Source organism: Tamandua tetradactyla, chromosome 22 (genome assembly GCF_023851605.1).
Source record: "Tamandua tetradactyla isolate mTamTet1 chromosome 22, mTamTet1.pri, whole genome shotgun sequence".
Taxonomy (NCBI): Eukaryota; Metazoa; Chordata; class Mammalia; order Pilosa; family Myrmecophagidae; genus Tamandua; species Tamandua tetradactyla.
The window spans coordinates 16,659,630-16,682,407 of record NC_135348.1 but is presented as its reverse complement, the minus strand read 5'-3'; the positions used below and the strand labels follow the sequence as shown (position 1 = coordinate 16,682,407).

Here is a 22,778-nt window from a genome sequence, read left to right as displayed (position 1 = left end):
TCCACTACTATCACCACCACCAACATTCCTTGCAAAAACCCACTAAATTGCATCTAAGGAATTAACTGCTGAGAGCTTCTGTTCACCAAGTCAGTGATTCAAGTATAAGGGCCACAGCTAAACTACTCAGATCAACAGAAAAAGAAGCTAGGTGCTACTACCTACATAGTCTTCTTTCTCTGCCCTTTACTCTAAATAAATTTTGAATATATATGTAAAGAATTACAGTTTGAAGAAGAACCAAATTATGAGCCTAACCTAGAACACCCAGTTCTAATTACTCTACCTTTGTGTTTAATCACGGTTAAAGTAGCTATATAACTCTAATTGCTATTTTAATCTATCTCCTCCCCTCATTTTAAGATTTACCATATGTGTACTAACATAATTTACTTACAAAGTTACTAATGTGCTTGGGATAGGGGATACTTTCTAATACCAAAGAATAATAGATATTCTTACCCATTGTCCTTTATCTCCTTGAAGTTTACTGAAGAACAGCTTTAGTTCCCGAACTGTCAAATTATAGCTAGCCAACACTCCCAACATGTCAACTAAAAGATCTAGAAACAAAATAATTAAGCCAATTATATTTCTTGAGATATTAAGATATACTATGCTTACTTAAGGATTTGGACACTTAAGTGCCAGGTACAAGACAGAAACTCAAATATTTCTTAAATGTTGCTCAATGAAATAAGAAAAATACAGTTAACAATCAATTTCTTCACATGAAATTACTATACAAAAAGTCATACCTGCTATCATATTGTCAACGTTTTCAATTTCCCCAAGCACTTTTTCAACAAGGCCTACTTCAGTACAGGCTTGAAGATTTCGTATGCTTTTTTTCAGAATGGCTGTAAACATGCTCCAGATTTCTGCTTGGCAAGTAATGTCACATTTTTTCAATAGGTCCACCATGCAAATGATACTTTCACCTTCTTGGATAATGAAATTCATTTCTAAATCAAATTGTCCTCCTACCAGCTTCAAAAAAAAAAGAAAATTAAAAGCATTACTATTTCTTTAATGTCAGTGCAGCACACTGTGAAGCTAATCATGCACATATTTCTTTACTCTTATAACATTTTCTTTTCATGGGCAGGCTCCAGGAATTGAACCCAGGTCTCTGGCATGGATGGCAAGAATTCTGCCACTGAGCCACTGTTGCACTGCCCCCTACCAACAACTTTTAAAAACTAATTTTAAAAAAGTTCTAAAATAGTAAAGACTATAAAGAAATCTTCAAGTTAAGATAGAACAAGACAGAAACAGAAGTGAGCAGCGGGACGACTGAGGGTAACAGGGCCGAATAGTGTGGACAGCAGGCTGAAGACGAATTCCAGAGGACTTGGATCTCAGCTAAAGGACAATATTCCAGCTACTGAACTTTCAGCAAGTGGCCCTTTTGAAATCAAGATCTTTTTCAGAAAGGATTTCTTCGTACGAAAAATGAACTTTTGCCCAGTCATCCTCTTGAACTAGCAGAAAAGAATTTCCAGCTCAACAAAGATAAAATGAATTTTTCCACACTGAGAAACATCCAGGGTCAGTCTGCTCTGCTAAAATTACAGATGGAATTCAAAGCAGTGTAGCAGGCTCAGCGGCTTCCATTTCTTCTGAGCTCAAACTTTTCACTGGATATTTTGAGGGGTAATGATAAGACTAAAGGATTTCAAGATATTCTTAGTGATCCATCACAAAGTAAAGTAAAGGGAGAACCACACTTATCGGTTGAATATAAACTTGGTTTACTGTAATACAGTTGCGCTGTTAATGAAAATAGTGACTGCATCTTATTTATAGTTGTCTTTCTACTATAATTTGATATACACAACATTAAAAGTACTGATATAAGAATTTTTGCCTAAATATTATCAGTGATCATTTGACATTATTTAGTTGTTTGGTTTATGGCTATGTGACAACTGAAAACACTAAAGGAAGATGATTTTAAAGCTAGTTTATATTAAAATAGTGGCCTCTAAGTCTTTAAAAAATCATTGTAAATGAATATTATAAATCTGCCTGCAGGTTTCAAGTAAATCCATTTTCTAGGTATTCCATAAATTTAATTTTGAGTAGTCATTATCAACGTTTGAAAGTCCAGCCTGAATTCATGGTAGCATCCTTCAGAATAAATATTTGTAATTGATTTCACTGGCAACTTCAAATTAAGAACAAAACAAGATGTTTATCCTTTATTTCGATATCATCCATTAATACTCATGAGAACATCTGCTTTATTGATACTATTTTAAATTACAACCATTTTTTAATTCTTTCAAGTTTAAGATTATAAATTTAGAGATTTTTATTTCCTGCTTGTCTTTAAAGTAAAAAAAGTAAAGTTACCAAAAGAAGTATATTAACTGTAATTCTTATAGATTTGATATATATTAATAAATACTTAATTTGTAATCAAGAAGTATTGTTAAAAAAGTAAATCTCATCTTTGTTCTTGCTTTATATATCATAAGATGCTTAATTTAAAAATTACAACCTTCATATATATACTCACACAATAATCTCTTTTACAATTTTCACCATGTTTCTTCTTATATGAACTTGGTACACAAAAATTAAATATTTTTAGAACAATAGTAAGCGGGTCATCTTTCACTAAAACAAAACTAACTGTACTATGTGTTAAATAATTGTTGTGAAGTGTCAATTAAAAACTATTTTGAGGGTGGGCCACGGTGGCTCAGTAGGCAAGAATGCTCGCCTGCCATGCCAGAGGACCCGGGTTCGATTCCGGGTGCCTGCCCACGTTAAAAAAAAAAAAAACTGTTTTGATTAAAAAAAGCGCAACAATTAAATAAGACTAAGAATACAAAAATGGAAATATCTTTCAACAAAAACAAACACAGTCTTAAGTAAATCAGTATCTTCTGCCAGTCCTGTAATTGCTTCTAATGCAATATCTCAGTAACGAATTATCAACTCTGTGGACTGTCCACAGCAACTTAAAGGTACTGCTTTACTACCTAAACAAGGTATGAGCTCATAGCAAAAATGAAAATCTTCAAAAGAGGTTCAGAACAAACATAAAACTTGCAGCTTATATTTATCAAATTTCTGACTTATTATTTTGATCCCTTCTTGTCAATAATCAGAATAACTTAAACATAATCAGCCTCACATGAGTCAGTAATCAAGAAAATGTATTTCATTGTACTATCAGAAAATCCTTCCAGAGAGGGATATACTGACCTATCCTCACCTTGCCATCTTACTCACATATCCCTTCTCGAAAAACGTAAGGTTTATAAATTTTAAACAAATCTCAATTGCTTTAGAGGATTTTAAATCCTTTTAAATTGCATCTACAGAGCTATTCTTTTTAAACTACATTTAAAAAAATCTCTCTCAGAAATAGTTCACCTACATTTCGGTCCATATGAACACATTGTGTTTTATTCTGCACTATTAAACCCAAAAAGTGGACAAGAATGAGGACAAAGTGAAATTTACAAAACAGAATCCAACTTTACAAAACAGAATCTAACAACTCGTTAATTAAGAATGGATATGATTAAGTGGAATTTACTCCAGGAAAGCAAGGAATTTGGAAATCAATTTAGACTCCTTACAGCCAGAGATTGGCCCATGTCCCAGATTTTGCCAAAAATATACACTGGTATGAGACCAAAAAAATGGAAATGAAGATGAGGCAGCATCTGCATGCAGGAAAACTAAGAACTGGCAAGCACAGTAGTTAAGGTATTTGGTTCTTCTAGTATGATTTTAGCCGAGATTTAGTATACAATTCTTAGAATCATCGCAACCAAGCAGCATCATTACTGTATAAGTGCTGAACTGTATAAGTATACAATTCTTAGAATCAGCAGTACCCAGGAGATGAAACCTAGGTCTCTGCTATAATTGTCTCGTGGTACGTTGGTGTGTTAGTTAGATTCAGTTGTCAACTTGGCCAGGTGAGCATACCTAGTTTTGTTGCTGCGGACATAAGCCAATGGTAAATGAACCTCATCTGTTGCTAATTACATCTGCAGTCAGCTAGGAGGTATGTCTGCTGCAATGAGTGACATTCGACTTAATTGGCTGGTGTTTAAATGAGAGAATACAATGTCTAAGCAGCTGGGCATTCCTCATCTCAGCACTTGCAGCTCAGTCCAGGCCTTTGGAGATGCAGAAAGAAGTCACCCCGGGGCAAGTTGCTGGAACCCAGGGGCCTGGAGAGAAGACCAGCAGAGACCACCCTGTGCCTTCCACGTAAGAAAGAACCTCAGTGGAAAGTTAGCTGCCTTTCCTCTGAAGAACTAACAAAATAAATCCCCTTTTATTAAAAGCCAATCCGTCTCTGGTGTGTTGCATTCCAGCAGCTAGCAAACTAGAACAGTTGGGCTAGTTCTCTTAGCTATGATGTACAATGCTTGGTTCCACAGTTCTCCCAGAAAGTGTATCATACCTAAAACTCTATGAAACATCCCATTCTACTTAAGTTAACTGAAACACATTACATTACTTGAAAATAAGAGCCTTTACCAATACAGACTTTTTTTCTTTTTAGTTATGCAAATGTTTGGTCTTTAACTTTATATTCTAAAATAATTTAAGACAAAGTTGCAAAAATAGAAGAGTTTCTATATTGTATACTTTCCACCCAGCTTAATGGTTCACATAATTATAGTATAATCATTAAAATCAGGAAATCAACAATGATATATACTATTTTAGCAAATCTGTATGTCTTTTACTCATATTTCAGCTGGTCACACTAATGTCCTTTTTCTGATCCAAGATTAGATCCAGCCTCCCCTTAGTAGAACTCCTTCAAGCTTTGACAGTTGCACAGGTTTTCTTTGACTTTGATGACTCTGTCACTTTTTAGAAGTGCTTGCCAGTTATTTGTAGAATGTCTCGAATCTACAACATTCGAGCTCTGTAGATGCAAACATGAGGTGTTTCCTCATGTTTAAATTGAGATTATATGTTTTTGGCAAGAATGCCCAGAAGTGATGTGTGCCCTTCTTCGTGTATCATATCAGGTGGAACCTGATACCCAAATGTCTCATTACTGGTGAACTTAACTTCGTAAAATTCTGCTGTCTGCCAGATTTTCCACAATAAAGTTACTATTTTTCATTTTAAAATAAGTATCTTGTAGGGAAATACTTTGAGACTATAACAAATAACGTGTTTTTCATCATACTTTTAAGCATCCATTGATGGATCCTAACTGCAACTGTTATTGCTAAACAACAATTTTATATTTCCATCATTCTTTCTACATTCACTAACCGGAAAAGACTTAAGTAATAAAATAAATCTATCACACCAGAAAAGATAGCATCAGGCTCAAAGAAGAAAATTAGAATAATTATCATGAAAGTCCAGAATAAAATTAGGATGTACCATCATTTAATATTAATCAGAGATATCGAAATAACATTTAGTCAAAAAGAAGGCAAGGTATAAAGAAATCAGAAAAAAGGGATTTAAAATTATCAATTTTCAGATCATATGATGTGATATATGATATATTCCTGAAACACCCAAGAGATTCAACTGAAAAATACTATAAATGAGAGAAGAATTTAGTCATGGAACTACTGTTTCAATTAATAATGTGAATCAATTTCAAAAGTATCATGATAAATAGAAACAGCCAGACACAAATGGTTATAAATAATTATTTTAACATAAGAGTCCAGAAAAAGTAAAACAATAGGGACAGAAATTAGATCAGTGGCAACAAAGGGTAAAGGAAAGGAACTGACTGCAAAGGGGCATGAGGGAACGCCCTGAAGGGATGGAAAAGTTTATATCTCAATTCTAGTGGTAGTTATATGAGTATATACATTTGTAAAAACCCATATTATAAACCTCAAAGGAGTGAAATTTACTGTATGTAAATTTTATCTAAACAAATATAACTTTACAAAAAATGAGTAGTGAAGAAGATCTGAACAAACGAACAGGCATACCATCTTCTTGGAGAGCAAAAATAAGCATCATAAAGAAATACTCATATTTCTGAAAGTGAACCTATGCATTTAATATAATTCAGAAAAATGAGGGGGGAAAAAGCAAATAAGACCTTTAATGGAGAGAAAAAGGTAACTTAGGAATACAGAAGAAGGTACTTCTAAATTCATAGAAAAAAAGAATTTTTTTTCTGAAAAAGAGTAATAGGGAGTACCACTACAGAATATTAAAACATACTATAAAACTACAATAATTAAAATAATATGGTAATGGTGAGATCACCAAATGGGGAGATCAACAGAATAGACTATAACTGAGTACAGAGAGTTACTAATAGCATCATGGTTAAGAGGGTGAGGCATGGAGCAAGATCACCTAGGTGCAAATTTTGCTTTCATCACTTTTTAGCTGCATTATGATAGACAAGTGACTTAGCCTCATTATTCCCAAGTTTCCTTGTGGATAAAAATTTTTTAAATGAGGGTAGCTACTTTGTAAAGTAGTGAGGAAAATTTTTATATAAGGTATTTCTAACGATGCCTGGGGAGGCTGTTGTCATTGTTATTATAATACTCATACTATATTTTATGTATTACATGCTAAAAGTGGTATGTTAAGAGGGCAAAATTAGATTATATAATTAAAAGTTTAAAGAGTGTTAGTTAAAACATCTGGAAAAAACTGCATATTGGATCCATCCCTCACATTGATAAATTTCCAAGTACATCAAAGATTTAAAGGTAAAACTGATATCATAAAAGCAATGGATAAAGCCACAGAAAAAATATTTTATAACCTGAAGTAGGAAAACCTTTCAAAACTAATGTATTTTTTAAGACCTCTGGATACTGAATTGATAAATTTGACTATATAATAATGAAAATTTACATATGCAAAAAAATCATAAAATCAAAAATAGATGATACACTAAGAAAAACTATTTGCAACTCATACCATAATATAGGTACACATTACTTCTTTTTTTTTGTCTGTCTGTTTGTCTTTTTTTTTCTTTATCCTTTTCTTTTTTTTTACTATTATTATTTTTATTTTTTCTCTATATTAACATTCTATATCTTTTTCTGTTGTTTTGCTAGTTCTTTTCCTAAATCGATGCAAATGTACTAAGAAATGATGATCACATTACTTCTTGAAAGTAAATTTTAAAAAAAGAAAATGGGCAAGGGCAATGAATGACAAAGGAAATAACAAAAATGGCACTTTAAACATATGAAAAGAAACACAATTGTCCAGTGAGGAAAATGAAATAGGTAAATATAAATGCCAGTATTGCTATATTTTTAGTTTGTAACTCCATTTTTTACTTCCTTTAGGACTCAAAAGGCAAAAGCAGAAAATGTAACAATAAATCAGTTGTTTTGGACTCATAATGTATGAACATGTAATCTGTGACAAGAATTACAAGATGGTTGTTCTAGTTTGCTAGCTGCCAGAATGTAACACACCAGAAACGGATTGGCTTTTGATAAAAGGGGATTTATTTCATTAGTTCTTCAGAGGAAAGGCAGCTAACTTTCATCTGAGGTTCGTTCTTATGTGGGAAGGCTCAGGGTGAACTCTGCTGGCCTTTTCTCTAGGCCTCTGCATTCCAACAACTTTCCTCGGGGTGTTTTCTTTCTGCATCTCCAAGGGCCTGGGCTGAGCTGCGAGTGCTGAGATGAGGTATGCCCAGCTGCTTGGGCTGTGCTACATTGCCCTCTCTCATTTAAGCACCAGCCAGTTAAATCAAACATCCTTCACTGCAGCAGGCATACCTCCTAGCTGACTGCAGATGTGATGAGCAACAGATGAGGTTCACGTATCACTGGTGCATGTCCACAGCAACATAACTAGGCACCTTCACCTGGCCAAGTTGATAACTGAATCTAACTACAATAATGGGAGACAAAAGAATATGGGAGCATAGTTTGAACGTGTTACTGGTGTTAAATTGTTATCAAAACAAATGAGATTATTACACATTTAGGATGTTAAATTTAAGCACCATAGTAATTACAAAGACAGTATCAGAGAATATGCAAGCTCATAAAGACAGAAAGTAGACTAAAGGTTGCCAGGGCAGGGGGCTGGGACAATGAAGAGTTAATGCATAATGCACATAGAGTTTCTGTCTGGGGAGATGGAAAAGTTTTAATAATGGAAGGTGGTGAGAGTACTACATATTGGTAGACTTGGAAGTGGTTGATATGGGAAAATTTGTCTATATATGTTGCACAATTAGAAAAAAAAGAAAGAAAATGCAATTAAAGATATTGTGACAATTAAACGTAACAGATGATTCTGGGTGGGATCTAGCATCAGGAGAAAAGCCTCAAAGGGATGATATTGATATATCAGGAAAAAATTGGAATATAGATCATAAGTTTTACATCAATTTAAAATTTCTTGAACTTGTTAATTACACTAAAGGTGACTTCATAAGTGAATATCCTTGTTCTAAAGAAATATACAGAGCAGTATGAAGTGTTCAAGCAGCATAACGTAACAACCCACTTTCCACTGGTCAGAAAATGGGTTGATGAATGAACAGACGGATGGATGGATGGACGGATGGAAGGAAGGAAGGAAGGAAGGAACGATAGCAGCAAAGACAGCAAAATGTTAAAATTGGTGGTTCTGGGCATAGGGGTAAATAGAGTTATCTGTATGGGGTTTTTATTGTAGTTGTAGCTATCCTACAAATTTCAAAGTATTTCAAAATAAAAAGTTAAAAAAAAAACCTCATGGAAGAGTATACCAAAAAAGGGTAAAATTCACTGTATTGAATTATACATCAATAAATCTAACTTTAAAATAATAATGTGCATCTACACATACACACACACACACACACACATATACATATACACAAGAAATATAAAACTTTTCTAAGGTGCCTGAAGAAAGATTTTGATAAATGCAGAGACATATCCTGTCTGGAGAGGAATATCAAATCCTGTTAAGTTGCTAATTTTCCAAAAATTAATATATAATTCAGAACAATACTATTAAATATCCCAGTGAGATTTTTTCTGAACTTGAACGTTTTACATTTCAGTTGGGAAATTAAACACGTGAAAATAGCCCAAGAAAATTCTATACAAAAGGAAGTATGGGGCAAGTAAAGAATCATTTTAGAAAATAGTAAAACATTAATTATGAAAACTGTGAGCTATTAGAAAAAATCAGGGACACTAACATAACAATTACTTGTATGTTAGAACAGCTAGAAATAAATACCAGTATCTTAGAGCAGCTAGAAATAAAAACCTAAAATTATGGAAATGTAACCCATATCAAACTCTGAAATCTTTTCTACAACTATTTGTTGTGATATACTTTGAAATCTACTACTTTTATATATATTTTTATTTAGAGAGAAGGAGGAGTGTAACAGAAAAGATAGGATTTGACAAATGAGTATGACTACTGAATCAATCCTGTTGGTCTCCAGTGTCTTGGAGGAGCTAGAAGAAAAACCAAAAAATCGTGGAACTGTAACCCATACCAAACTTTAAAATTTGTTCTATAAGTACTTGTTAAAATGTTCTTGGAGATTTGTTGCTTTTTTGTATATATATTTCATAATAAAAAAAGTTGAAAAATAAATTCAAAACACGATTAAACTGGCATCTCAATCATTAAATAGATCTATGACAATTTTTATTTTTAAAAAATTAGGGTTATATCCTTAGTTCATACCATATGACAAAATAAACTCCAGATAAGTCAAAAGAACTGAAGTTAAATTTGAAGCAACAAGATATAAGAAATTCTCAATGAGGAAAAAAATCAATAATAGCTTACAGAAATAAAAAGTGTATGAGGAAATTATTAAGGTATTTTCGTTTGGGGAAAGAAAAATATTAGGAAGACGTGAACAGTTAATTCACAAAAGAAGTACAAATGATGAATAATATAAATGGAAGAAATTTACTAAATAAAATATTTACTATACAAAATTCAGTTATTTTTAAAATATAATGTACAAATTACATGTGAATTTCATATATTCTTGATAATATGTTTCCAGAATGCAATATGGTAATCTAGTTAAAAATATAATTGTGTTAAGTGAACATTATCTTTTATTAAATTTGGACAGAAACCATCAATATCAGATGCCAAAGATTTAAGTAAAGTTAATGGGAAAAAATCAAAACTGAGATAATCCTTTCCATTAATTTAACTTTGAAAAATTGGTAAACATAATTTTTAATCAATTTTAGCAGAAAAAAATTCTGGTCCAGCTCTAAGAATACCAATATTCTCTGGAAGAAAATTTGGGAGAGCCACTAGTCCACAGAGGAGGTAGAATGTAAAATTAAGGAGAAAATCCTCAGGCATAAAGAAAACTGACAAGGTGTGGGAAAGATTTGCAAACACTCAGAAAAGTAGAGAAATAAACAATACTCCTCCACATGCAAAAAAAATGCTCCAATGCCATAATACACGAAGAATCTCATAATACAATATATGATAATACATAGTAAATGTAAAATAGTTAACTTGCTAGTGAAGGAAAAGCTGAGAGGGAAAATATGTTTTGAAAGTTATTTAGGTTCAAATAGCAAATACAAACTCTTCAGGAATATTTTAGAGAAGACAGAGGCAATCCTTTCCCAGTGAATACAATTAGATGCTCTTTTAAATACATATACACAGCTGCAATTTATTTTAGAGCAATTTATTTAGAGTAGTTTACTGCAAAGAAAATAAAATCAGGAGAGAGTATTAATGTGAAAATGTCTTCCAACAATTATATATCCTTCATACATATCTAAATAGGTCAAAAACGTAGCTGCAACTAACTTAAGAGACCTTACCTTCACCTTAATATTACTTACACCAATCCTTCATTTTGATCTGTGTGTATCACCATCAATAACCACCCCTGCACGAGTTACCGAATTAATTTTTGAAAGTAATTTCCAAAAATATCCCAAATATTTCATCAGCTTTTAAATTGAGTTTATATTGTAAGAGCAGCATCCAGATAGGTGTTTTAAATATTTCTTCATTGCTTTAAATATCATAAAATATGCCTTTCAAGGAGAAAATTGATGACAGAAATCGGTACATACAAATGTGTGACATATTTGATATACTATATGTATGCATATCTATTATACCTAAAAACCATGCACAGGGTCTACCGTATGTCATGTTAACCCTTTCTAATAGTTATTTGAAGCTGATCAACCTTCAAAATACAAATTTGTTTTCAATGACAAGGATCATAATACAGGTTCAGACATTGGCTAGTTATTATCTGAGCTATAGTAATGGCTCTGCACTACAAAATGTAATCTTCCCAAATGTCACAGTAAGTTATGAATATCTGAGCAGTCTAATGCACTTTACTAGCCATGAAATGTGAAAGTGTAATCTTATTACCTTTTTTATGGTTGTATTTTTTTGAATAATGTAGCCTGGAAACTGATGTATAGTCTTTTTCTGCATTTTAGCATGATTTGGTCTCCTTTGCTATATAGAACATTTTTCAAAGATCTCCATTTCAACATATTTTAGTCTTGGCCTGAATTTCATAAACAATTTTTATAGCAACCTACAGGGTGGCATAACATGTTTTCTACAGGTTACAGTTTAATATACAAGAGTATAGAAATTTTAAAGCATATTATTCAAAGAATTCAAATAAACTTTCACAAGTTCTATATTAGGTCTTTAACTGGGTATAATGATTGTTTTTCTTCTGGTATATATTAATAAAATATCAAATAAATTTAAATTAGTCACCAAACCTAAACTGTATTTTCAGAACACCAAAAAACACGCAAAGAACAAATTAATTCTCTTTATAAATTTTTAAAACTAGAAAGACGTAGTTCAGGAAATTCTAATTCTTCAAATGAGACCTATATTTTCACACAGTGAACTTGCAAACACAGTGAGAACTTGCAAAATTTTTCTACTAACATGGGGTAAGAGAAAGAATAGTATAAAAACATTGAGCACAATACAAATATATAGTTTCTGTCCCAAGATAGATATATTCTATTTTTTGAGACAAGCCACTTTTTCTCTGTACATGGCTATTCATTTGTAAAAATGAGAAAATGAACTAAATAAAAAATAAGTTTTTTAATTTACCTTAATTCTTCAAAAATACTGATTTTCTTAACATTCCAATCCCAAAGTATCCAATTTTCCCCTAAGAATTTGGTTCTAAATGACTATGTTCCTGAACATGTTTACAGTCACTAGAAACATAGTAAAAGGATTATGTTAGGGAGAAATTATAATGCTGTGGCACAGACTGCACTGTCTCCCAATTCATATTTTCTCCTTCTTCCAAAGTCATACAGTTTCTAGCAGGGCACATGGGTTCCAGGAAAAAGACCTCACTTCCTAGCTTCCCTTGAATTCACTAACCATGTGACCAAGTTGGGACCATTCAGAACAGGCAGTAATGTGTGCAACCTCTGGGTATTTCCTTTTAAAGGAAGGAATGTGACCCATCTATGCAACTTTCCTCCATCAGAAATAATGTCAAAAGTGGGAGCAGTCATCTTCAAATTAAAGCTGTAAGCCTCATGTTGAAGATAAAGGAGCAAAATGAACATGAATCCTGACAATTATAAAATTGCTACAGTAGCCCAAGATTACTTAACTAACCAGACTTTCACTGAAAGACAAATATACTTCTACCTTGATTAAACAACTGTTACTGGGGGTCTATTATGTCACTGAAAACCTCTATCGTGACCAATATATGTATGTTAATATTAACAGAATATTATTTCAGAAACTGAAAAAAATTAAAACCCTTTGAAGTTACTTATCCACATTCCCACCTCTACTACTAGAGCAGGTATTAATCCACCAAATTCTGAAAGCTGGAGGTAGGGTCTGAAAAGGTTTAGAAACAAAAGTCTCAGAGCAGCCGACTCCCCTGACTGTATTCTTGCCGTGTAACTGGTCTGTATCACCAGTTTCTGTGGTTGATTTTTGAGAATGCACACTAACTTTCCAAGGAAGAGTTTTCATAAAATCTTAGAAAAGCAAACTATCTAGAGAGAACATTTAAACAATCCAAACACAGGGAGCCCAGAATAAGAAGGAGGGCCTTTAATCCTGTACAGCTTAATGTGACGCCTAGATATATCTCAGAATATATTAAGCTGATAATCAAAAAGTATTGGCAAAGTCTCTAGAGGGATGGGAGAAAGAATATGGAACTATTAAAATTTACCACCGGGAGAGTAGGCCACAGTGGCTCAGCAGGCAGAGTTCTCGCCTGCCATGCTAAAGACCTGGGTTCGATTCCTGGTGCCTGCCCATGCAAAAAAAAAAAAACATTATCACTGGGGAAAACCCTGATATTGCATCAAACATTACTGGCACCCAAATCAATAGGCCAAGTCCTTGATCTTGAGGCTTGCTCTTGTGAAGCTTAGCCATGCAGCAGAGACGCTTAGCCTACCTATAATATGCCTAAGAGTTACCCCCAGAGAACCTCTTTTATTGATCAAATGTGGCCTCTCTCTCTCTCTAAATCCAACTCTGCAAGTGAAATCAGTGGCATCCCTGCTATGTGGGACATGACATCCAGGGGTGAAAGTCTCCCTGGAGGCATGGGCGATGACTCCCAGGGATGGGCCTGGACCTGGCACCGTGAGATCAACAATGCCATCCTGACCAAGGGGGAGAAGAAGGGTAACTAATAAGGTAACAGTAGCTGAGAGAGTTCAAATAGAGCCAAGAGGCTACTCTGGAAGTCCTTCTTAGGCAAAGTTCAGTTAGACACTGCTACCCCAACAAAACCATTCTAGCCAATCCTAAAGAACACCTAGGGCAATATATAAAATTCTACAAAGGTTCCATACACTAGGGTAACTTTCCAGAAACCTACAACCTCCAGATGGGTCCCTGGACAACACAACTCCTAAAACCTAGAGGGCCCAGCCTCTCCAGAACATCAGCTAGATCCCATCTCCCTACCCCACATTATTGACACCCCTTCCAACATGAAAAAGTTAGAACCATCATAGCTCAAATACCCCTAAAGAGTGGGAGAAAGATCAAAGGTGATGGTAGAGTTATACAGCAAAGGAAGGGTTTAACAAATGAGTATGATTGCTGTATCATTATATTGATCTTTTAGTCTCCAGTATCTTAGAGCAGCTAGAAATAAAAATCTAAAATTGTGGAATTGCAACCCATACCAAACTCTGAAATCTATTCTACAACTAATTGTTGTGATGTGCTTTGAAATTTATTGCTTTTTTGTATACATGTTATTTTTCACAGAAAAAAAAACCAGAAAGGACTATCACCATTGTTCCTTATATAACAACATTCTGGAGAGCAAAGTTCACAAAATGGATCAGGGATTGGCTGAACATTGCTTAGTTTTGTTTTTCAATGTTTAAAAGTTAAAGTTTATTTGTATTCTTTTAGGAATATCAATAAAATACCTCAAATATAGCTATATCTGTACATGTACAATAACGATGAAAAATTATTTACAGAACAAAAACAAATCTTCTTTAGAACAAAACAACATATCTTAGAAAAGTCAGACCATTATACAGAGATTCTCTGTTCAGCTTACCTTCTCCCAGAGCCTTCACTTAACAGAGACAACAAAGTGCACTTTCCTCACAAAAATAGGTTTGTTACTGGTACTCAATTTTTATAAAAATAAACAATAAGTTGTTCAGGGATACAAACATAAGTCATAAACGATTTGCTTGAAAAGAAAGGTATGAGACACACAAAATTAAGGATAAAGATAATTTTTCTGAAAGGGAGAAAGGGCTTCTAAAATCTTGATATTTTGTTAGCTGTATGGATATATATTCTTAAAGGACATTTGCATACATATATCTCCAGTATATCTGATGCATTTCACAACAAAAAACTGTAAATGGTCATATGTTAAAGATAGAGAAGCTAGCAGAAGGATAGGTAAAATTAGTCTAGAGGGTCACAAGAAGCACAAGATTATCTCAAATAATATCCCAATGAAAAGAAACTCACAATCCAAAATTACAACATATGAGAAAAAAAAACACAGAAGCGCTTAAGAAACACTAACAGTAACATTAGGTCCTCAAGAACATGATACTATAAAATTATAAGATAGATGATTCAGAAGCTATTTCATGTCATAGACATGGGAAAAAAAGACAAGATTAAAAAAAAAGAATCAACATGGCACTGTAAAACAGCTACTAGAAATTTCTCCCCAGATGCACTGCAAAAAAACAATTCTCACTGGTTCAAAACTCTGGAGAAAGGTAAAGATTGGCGGATCCCACAAATGCTGAATCAAAGAAAAAGAAAAATATCAGATTAGAAATTTCCATCCCACACCAGGTGATCCTCTACCCTTCTCCTACCTCAGTCTCACTCAACTTGAGTAGTGCCCAGAGGCAGCAGTTGGGATCCCACCGACCTGGCACAGAAACACAGACTATAAAATCTCTCCCAGCAGTGAGACAGATCCCAGCCTATATCCAGACACAGAAACAATTCCCAGGGACCTAAAAGGACTTAAAATGCTGGGGAGGGCAGAATGTAAAAGAGCAATAAGGGGGAGTTTCCAAAATGGAGGATTAGGGAGGGAACAACAGAATCTTTCCCAAAGCACAAATAGCCAGTCAGAAACTAACCAGAACAACTGTTAGGGGACCCCAGGGACCCCAGGGACAGAGGAGAATATCTCGAAGCCCAGGTCAGCGAGGGCAAAGAGTTTGAGAAAATGTGAACTGAGATTATAATTCCAGCCGTAGGTCCTGGTGCTCATTCCACACCTGTGGGGGAAAGTGCATTGGGCAGCCTGATCTTTGCCTGGGAGAAAGCTACAACTGGGGCAGCTATGAGAATCCTCTATTGCAAGTACAGGAGGGGATAGAAGCTCACACTGTGCCAGATTTTGGTGGTGAAATTAGAGCATGTGAACCCCTTAGGTTCAGCCCTGCCAGATCTGATGCAAAAGAGTTGGACGAGGTGAACAGCTTCTGAGGATGAAGTCATTTAACAGTGCCATCTGCTAAGCAAGCCAGAAAGGGCAAGGGAAATTGCAGGATTTTTCAGAGCCTCTCTAGATACTACCCCAGGCCCATGAAAGCTAGTCTATACCCCCTACACAGGTACCTGACCCTGTTTTGGCTGACAAACACAGAATGGTCCAACTATCAAATCAGTATCTTAAACTAACCAAGGTAAAAACTAAATACTAAACAAAAGAGATAAACCATCCTTCAAAACAGACCCATCAAGATAATCAGACAACCAGATATCAGCAAAATATCCACAAAGCATACCAAAACTCAAGAAGAAATGGCCCAAAGGAACAAATTGAAAAGTCAAAGGAGAGACAGAATCTGGGACAATTAATCAAAGATGTGCAAACAAATCTCCTGAATCAATTAAAAGAAATGAAGGAAAATGTGTATGAAGAGATCAAGAATATTAAGACACTAGAAGATCATAAATAAGAATTTGAAAGGATAAAAAAATAACAGCTATTATGAGAAAAAAGACACTGTGCATGAAATTAAAAGCACACTGGAGACCACAACAGCAGATGTGAAAAGGGAGAAGAAAGAATCAGCCAACTAGAATACAGATCAACCAAATTCAAACCGTCAAAAGAATAAATGGAAAAAAAAATAGAAAAACTTTAACAGAGTCTCAAGGAAATGACTGACAACACAAAACACACAAACATATGCATACAGTTGTCTCAGAAGGAGAAGGCAATGCGAAAAGGGCCAGGAAGAATATTCGAAGAAATAATGGCTGAAAATTTCACAATCTTTATAAAAGATATAAATAGGCAAATCCAAAAAGACCAACGTACTCAAACAGAATAAATCCAAACAGACACAACCCTAAAACATATAGCTTTATAAATCCCTTTAGTAGTTCTCATCAGATTGTCAAACGCCAAAGGAGAAAATTCTGAAAGCAGCAAGAGAAAAAAGCCATTCACCAAATACGAGGGAAGCCAAATAAGACTAAGTAATGATTCTCATCAGACATCATGCAGGTACTGAAAGAGAAAAACAGCCAGGAAGGAATTCTCTATCCAGGAAACTTGTCTCTCAAAAATGACAGAAAGTTTAAAATAGTCACAGATAAATAGAAGCTGAGAAATTATTAACAAGAGACCAGTCTGCTGAAAACTATTAGAGGGAGGTCTGCCAAGTGAAAAGAAAAGACAGGAGAGACAGATCTGGAGGAGGGCACAGAACTGAAAAGTATTAGTAAGGGTAACTTAAAGGATAAAAAGAGAGGGAGAGAGAAATAGATCTGACAAATAAAAACCAAAGGATAAGATGGTAATAACTTTGAACGTTAATAGGTAATTCTGCAAAATCAAAGGCTACCTGGAGGAAGAACTAGATTATAGAAAATAAGCACTCAACCAAGCATACATGAGAATCCAGGAACTGGAAGCCAATTTGTACAATACTCTGCAGCAAAAAAAACTGTTTAAGTGAACTGTTAAGAAGTTTAGTGAACTGTTAAGTGAAAAACTGCAAGAGGAGCTAAGGACAGCAGTTACAGTGATAGATGATGAGAAAGAGCAGAGAATATAACTGTCAGATTCTTCAGGAGAGAATGGAGCTCCTACTGGAAGCCCATCAGAGAATTTGAGACTTAGAAGATAAAAAAGACATCCAGAAAAGACAGATAAAAGACTTAGAAGAAAAGAGTAACCAACAACAGGGTAAAGACCTAGAAAGTCAAATGCTTACAAACCTTCAAAGATGGCAACACTGTTTACACAGGTCAGAGGGAAATCAAAAGTTGAGAAATACTCAATAGCGAGAACTACCATTGTGTATTTGAAAGCTATTATTCAAGGTTTCTTACCTGATGTTCCTACACGACCCTGTCAGAAATTTACAGTATATGCTGCATTTAATGAAACATGTATATGTCAAACCAGAAGAAAAGAACATATGCTATGTAAAGAAAAAAATTCAACAATGGAATCAGTTTCCACAGATCAAACAAAGATGTGTTTTGGGTATGGAACTAAAATTACAATGAAACATTTTACCTCTGCTGTGTGTGTGTGGGGGGGGGTGTCATTTTAATGTAACACCCCATGGAAACACTAGTCCTAATAATAAACATCATTTTAAAAAGTCAAACCAAAAAATCAAGGGTGAGTGGGGAATTAAGTACAAGGAATATGAGGCGCTATTTAAAACACTTAATTTGAAAAAAAACAGACAGACAGAAAAATCCTTAATAAAATACTGGCAAATTAAATTCAGCAATACATAAAAAGAGTTAAACAACATGCCCAAGTGGATTTTATTCCAGGGATGCAACAGTTTCCATATTCAAAAATCAATCAGTGTAGTCCACCATATTAACAGGCTAAAGAAGAAAAACCAGGTGATCATCTCAATTGGTACAGAAAAAGCATTTGACAAAAACCAACACCCATTTCATAATGAAAACTAGGAATAAACTAGGAATAAAGAGAAACTTTTTCAACTTAATAAAAAGCATCTACATAAAACCTACAGCTAACACACTTAAGGATGAAAAACTAAATGCTCCCTCCCATAAGATCAGGAACAAAGCAAGGATGTATACAGTCTTATTCAACACAGTGCTGAAAGTTCCAGCCATGACAATTAGGCAAAATAAAGAAATAAAGGTCATGCAGGTCAGAAAAGAAGAAATAAAACTGTGCCCACTTGCAAATAACATGATTGTCTACAAAGGATATCTGAAGGAATTGGGGGAAAAAAGCTAGAACTAATAAGTGAGTCCAACAAGGCCACAGAACGCAAGGTAAACATATAAAAACCAACTGTATTTCTATATCCTAGCAATGAACATGTGGACAATGCAAGTAAAACTATACTACCATTTATATTTGCTTAAAAAAAATACTATGGTGTGAATCTAAGCAAACATGTACAGATAGGACTTGTCTCCTGAAAACTACAAAATTCTAATGAAAGAATCAAAGATCATATCAATGGAGAGAGATATTGTGTTCACCAATTGAGAGACTCAATACAGTAGACATCAATCTTCCCCAAATTAATATACAAATTTAACACAAATACTAGAAAAATTCTAGTAAGATAATTTACAGATAACTTATATGGGAAGGCAAAGGAATTCGAACAGCTAAAACAATCTTGAAAGATAATAAATGGGAAGGAATCAGCCTGTTTGATCTCAAGACATATAGCTATAGAAACCTGACAGTAAGGTATCAGTGGAGAACTAGACACATAAATCAATGAAACAGAATACAGCCCAGAAATAAAACCACAAAAACATGCTCAAATGAGTTTTGATAAAGGTACAAAAGAAATTCAATAAAGGAATGGTACTTTTCATCAAATGGTGCTAGAGCAACTAGACATCCATAGGCAAACCTAAGTCACACACCTTATAAAAACATTAACTAAAAATGGGTCACAGATTTAACTGTAAGGTATAAAACTATGAAGCTTTTAGGGAAGAAAACCTAGAAAATCTCTATTATTTAGGGCTCAACATCAAAGAATGACCCATAATAGAAAATTTGATCAACTATACTTCAACAAAATTTAAAACTTTTACACTCCAAAAGATCCTGTTAACAGGATGAAAAGACAAAGCAAGAACCAGAATCTAGGAACAGAGCACTTTACCCCTCTCTCAGAATGAACGGAGACAAGAAATCTGATTTTATGCCCAAGAAAAGCAGAATTTCATCCAGCACTTCTCCCAGATTCTCAAGGTGCTAACCAAGGATGATATGGGGCACCCAGACACAGGAGATGCTATTGCCCAGCTCAGGGAGATCCTAGAGTACAGTGCCATTGGAGGCAAGTACAATCAGGGTTTGGCAGTGCTGGCACTTTTCCAGGAGATGGAAGAGCCAAAGAAGCAGGATGTTGACAGTCTCCAGTGGGCCCTGACCGAGGGCTGGTGTATGAAACTGCTCCAAGCTTTTTTCCTGGTGTCAGAGAACATCATGGATTCATCCTTTACCCAAAAGGGACAGTCCTGCTGGTATCAGAAGCCAGGCATAGGTTTGGATTCCATTAGTTACACCATGTTGCTGGAAGCATGTACCTACAGTCTGCTGAAGCTCTACTGCAGGGAGCAGCCCTATTATCTGAACCTGACTGAGCTATTCCTGTAGGTTTTCTATCAGACTTAGATCAGATAAACTCTGGACCTCATTACAGTCCGTCAGAACAATGTGGATCTTGGCAGAGTCTCTGAAGAGAGGTTCAAATCTATTGTCTAGTACAAGACAGCTTTCTACTCCTTCTATCTTCCTGTAGTTGATGCCATGTATATGGTGGGCAATGACAGGGCGAAAGAGTTTGCCAATGCCAAGAAGATCCTTCTGGAGATGGGAGAGTTCTTTGGGATTCTGGATGATTACTTTGACCTTTTTGGGGACCCCAGTGTAACTACCAAGTTTGGTACTGACATCCAAGACAAGTGCAACTGGCTGGTGGTTCAATGTCTGCAACAGGCCTCTCTGGAACAGCACCAGATCCTACAGGAGAATCACAAGCAAAAGGAGACTGAGAAGGTGGAACAGGTGAAGGCACTGCACACAAAGCTGGAGCTGCCAGTTGTCTTGACGCAGTATGAGGAAGATAGTTACAGCCACTTTCTGGGTCTCATGAAGCAGCTTTCTGAGCCCCTGCCCCCGACTATCTTCTTGGGGCTGGTGAACAAGATCTACAAGTGGAAAAAGTGACCCAAGACTGTGAGGGTAGGGAGGAAAGGCTCTTAATAAATTAGTCTCAGGTCAAAAAAAAAAAGAGGATGAAAAGACAAGCTATAGACTGGGAGAAAAATGTTGCAAGCCACAGACTCAAAAAAGCAAAAGTATAAAGAATAAACATATAAAGAATTCTCAAAATGAGATTTAAAAAAAAAAGGCAGTTCAATTAGAAAATGTACCAAAGACATGAAGAGACATTTTACCAAAGAGGATATACAGATAATCACATAAAAGGATGTTCAGCATCATTAGCCATTAGGAAAAGCAAATTAACACCAGATGAGATCACACTACACATCTACCAGAATGGATAAAATAAAAAATAGTGACAACACCAAATAAAGGTGCAATGGCAGTATGGAGAAACTGAATCACTCATATGTTGCTAGTGGGAACAAAAATGCTTACCAACTCAAAAACCTATACACAAATACTCATAGCTGCTTTATGTATAGTAGCTAACAAAACAGAAAAGAGAGATGGTCTTCAACAAACCCATGGTTAAACAAACTATGATACATCCATACCATGAAATACTACCCAACAATAAAAAGGAACAAACTATTAATGCACACAATAATCCAGATGAATCGCCAGTAAATTGTGCTGAGTGAAAGAAGCCCAAAAGGTTATATGATTCCATTTATACAAAATTCTTAAGGGAGAATATCCAGGAAGATAGCGGGCTAAGGACAGCAAAATTCAAATGTCCACCAAAAGCACCCAGAGAGAATAGGCAGAAACTGTCTCAAGAGGTGGTTCTGGTTCTTAAATTGGCAAAATTATAGAAATGAAGAACAAATTAATGATTGTCAAGGTTTAAGGAAGGCTGAGGGTAAGAGGCAAATGGGTATGACTATAAAAGCACAACATGAAGAATCTCTGTATGATGGAAATGTTCTGTACATTGATTGTATCAATGTCAACACTGTACTATAGTTTTGCAAGATGTTTCCTTAGGGAAATTGGGTAAAGGGTAAAAAGGGTCTCTGCATATTTTTTGCAACTGCATGTGAATTTGTTATTATCTCAAATAAGTTAAATACTAAAGAAAATAACTGCATATGAAGTGTGAGTTAGTAATAAGAAGAATTCTTCCACTTCTTCAAGGTCACTTGTCCTTGAAAAGAAGATTATATTAAACTAAATGAAACTCTACTTGGTAGAAAATGAAAGCCAAATTGAAGGGTAAGGCAACCCTAACAAAAATAAATTCTGAATTCAACTAAAAACACACAGTACCAATTTCTTTAACACTCTCTCAATCCCTACCCCAGGCAAAAATAATAAAAGAATAGTGGTATATTAAATCTCTTACCCTACACCTAAAAGTTTGCCACATAACTAAAAATGATTAAGCATATATTGATAACAAATAAAGCTAACCATATGCCCTATTGAATCAGATCTAATTCTCCCATTATAGGATAAATATGCAAACCTGAAACGTCAAACAGGAAATGAAATTCTCTAAATCCATTACAAGTTCAGATTCATGCGTTCCCCGAAGCCTAATAAATCACTGAAACCTTCAAACATAGAACCTTTTAAAATCTGCATATACAGTAAATACTGCCTTGCTAGTTCAATCTAGCAAGCTAGTGATTTGTAGCAGTTACATATTTTAAAACTCAGAAATCTATCACTATGTTACAACCAGTCAGAAAGCCCACTCAACTTACATTACTCGGAATCAAAACATCATAAGATATGAAAGAGTTAGCAAAATGTCATGCATTCCATGTTTGAATAAATTACTTCAATATTTGAGTTTCATCATGTATTTATAACTGTTTAAAACCACAGCATCACATACAATTTAACTTATTACTTTAGTATCCCTAGCTTTCTCATTCATTCAATGCTTTAAAATTACTTTGAAACATAGATAAATCAGTGAAAGCTAAAATAGTAAAATTTAGTATATGCTCTGAAGACTCTCAAGGTCCAATTTTGAGGAAAAATAAATTTTTACATGGCCACATTAAAAAGAATGAAATTGGATCCTTTGTTAATATCATTTATAAAATTAAATCAAAGTGGATCAAAGATCTAAATATGAGATAAAATACAA

At 34.6% G+C, this 22,778-nt stretch overlaps 1 protein-coding gene and 2 pseudogenes across 2 annotated transcripts in view; 2 read left to right on the top strand and 1 right to left on the bottom strand.

Moving 5' to 3' along the window:
* LRBA (LPS responsive beige-like anchor protein) overlaps window positions 1-22,778 on the bottom strand; it is a 1,037,640-nt gene that overhangs the window by 887,808 nt on the left and 127,054 nt on the right. For both annotated transcript variants that reach the window (XM_077139839.1, XM_077139840.1), the window contains 2 exons: window positions 759-990; window positions 463-563 (listed from right to left, as the gene is read on the bottom strand). In XM_077139839.1, coding sequence (XP_076995954.1) covers window positions 463-563; window positions 759-990 — 333 coding nt within the window. The remainder of the gene's footprint in view (window positions 1-462; window positions 564-758; window positions 991-22,778) is intronic.
* LOC143665925 (proteasome maturation protein pseudogene) lies at window positions 1,285-1,763 on the top strand (annotated as a pseudogene).
* LOC143666245 (farnesyl pyrophosphate synthase pseudogene) lies at window positions 19,620-20,677 on the top strand (annotated as a pseudogene).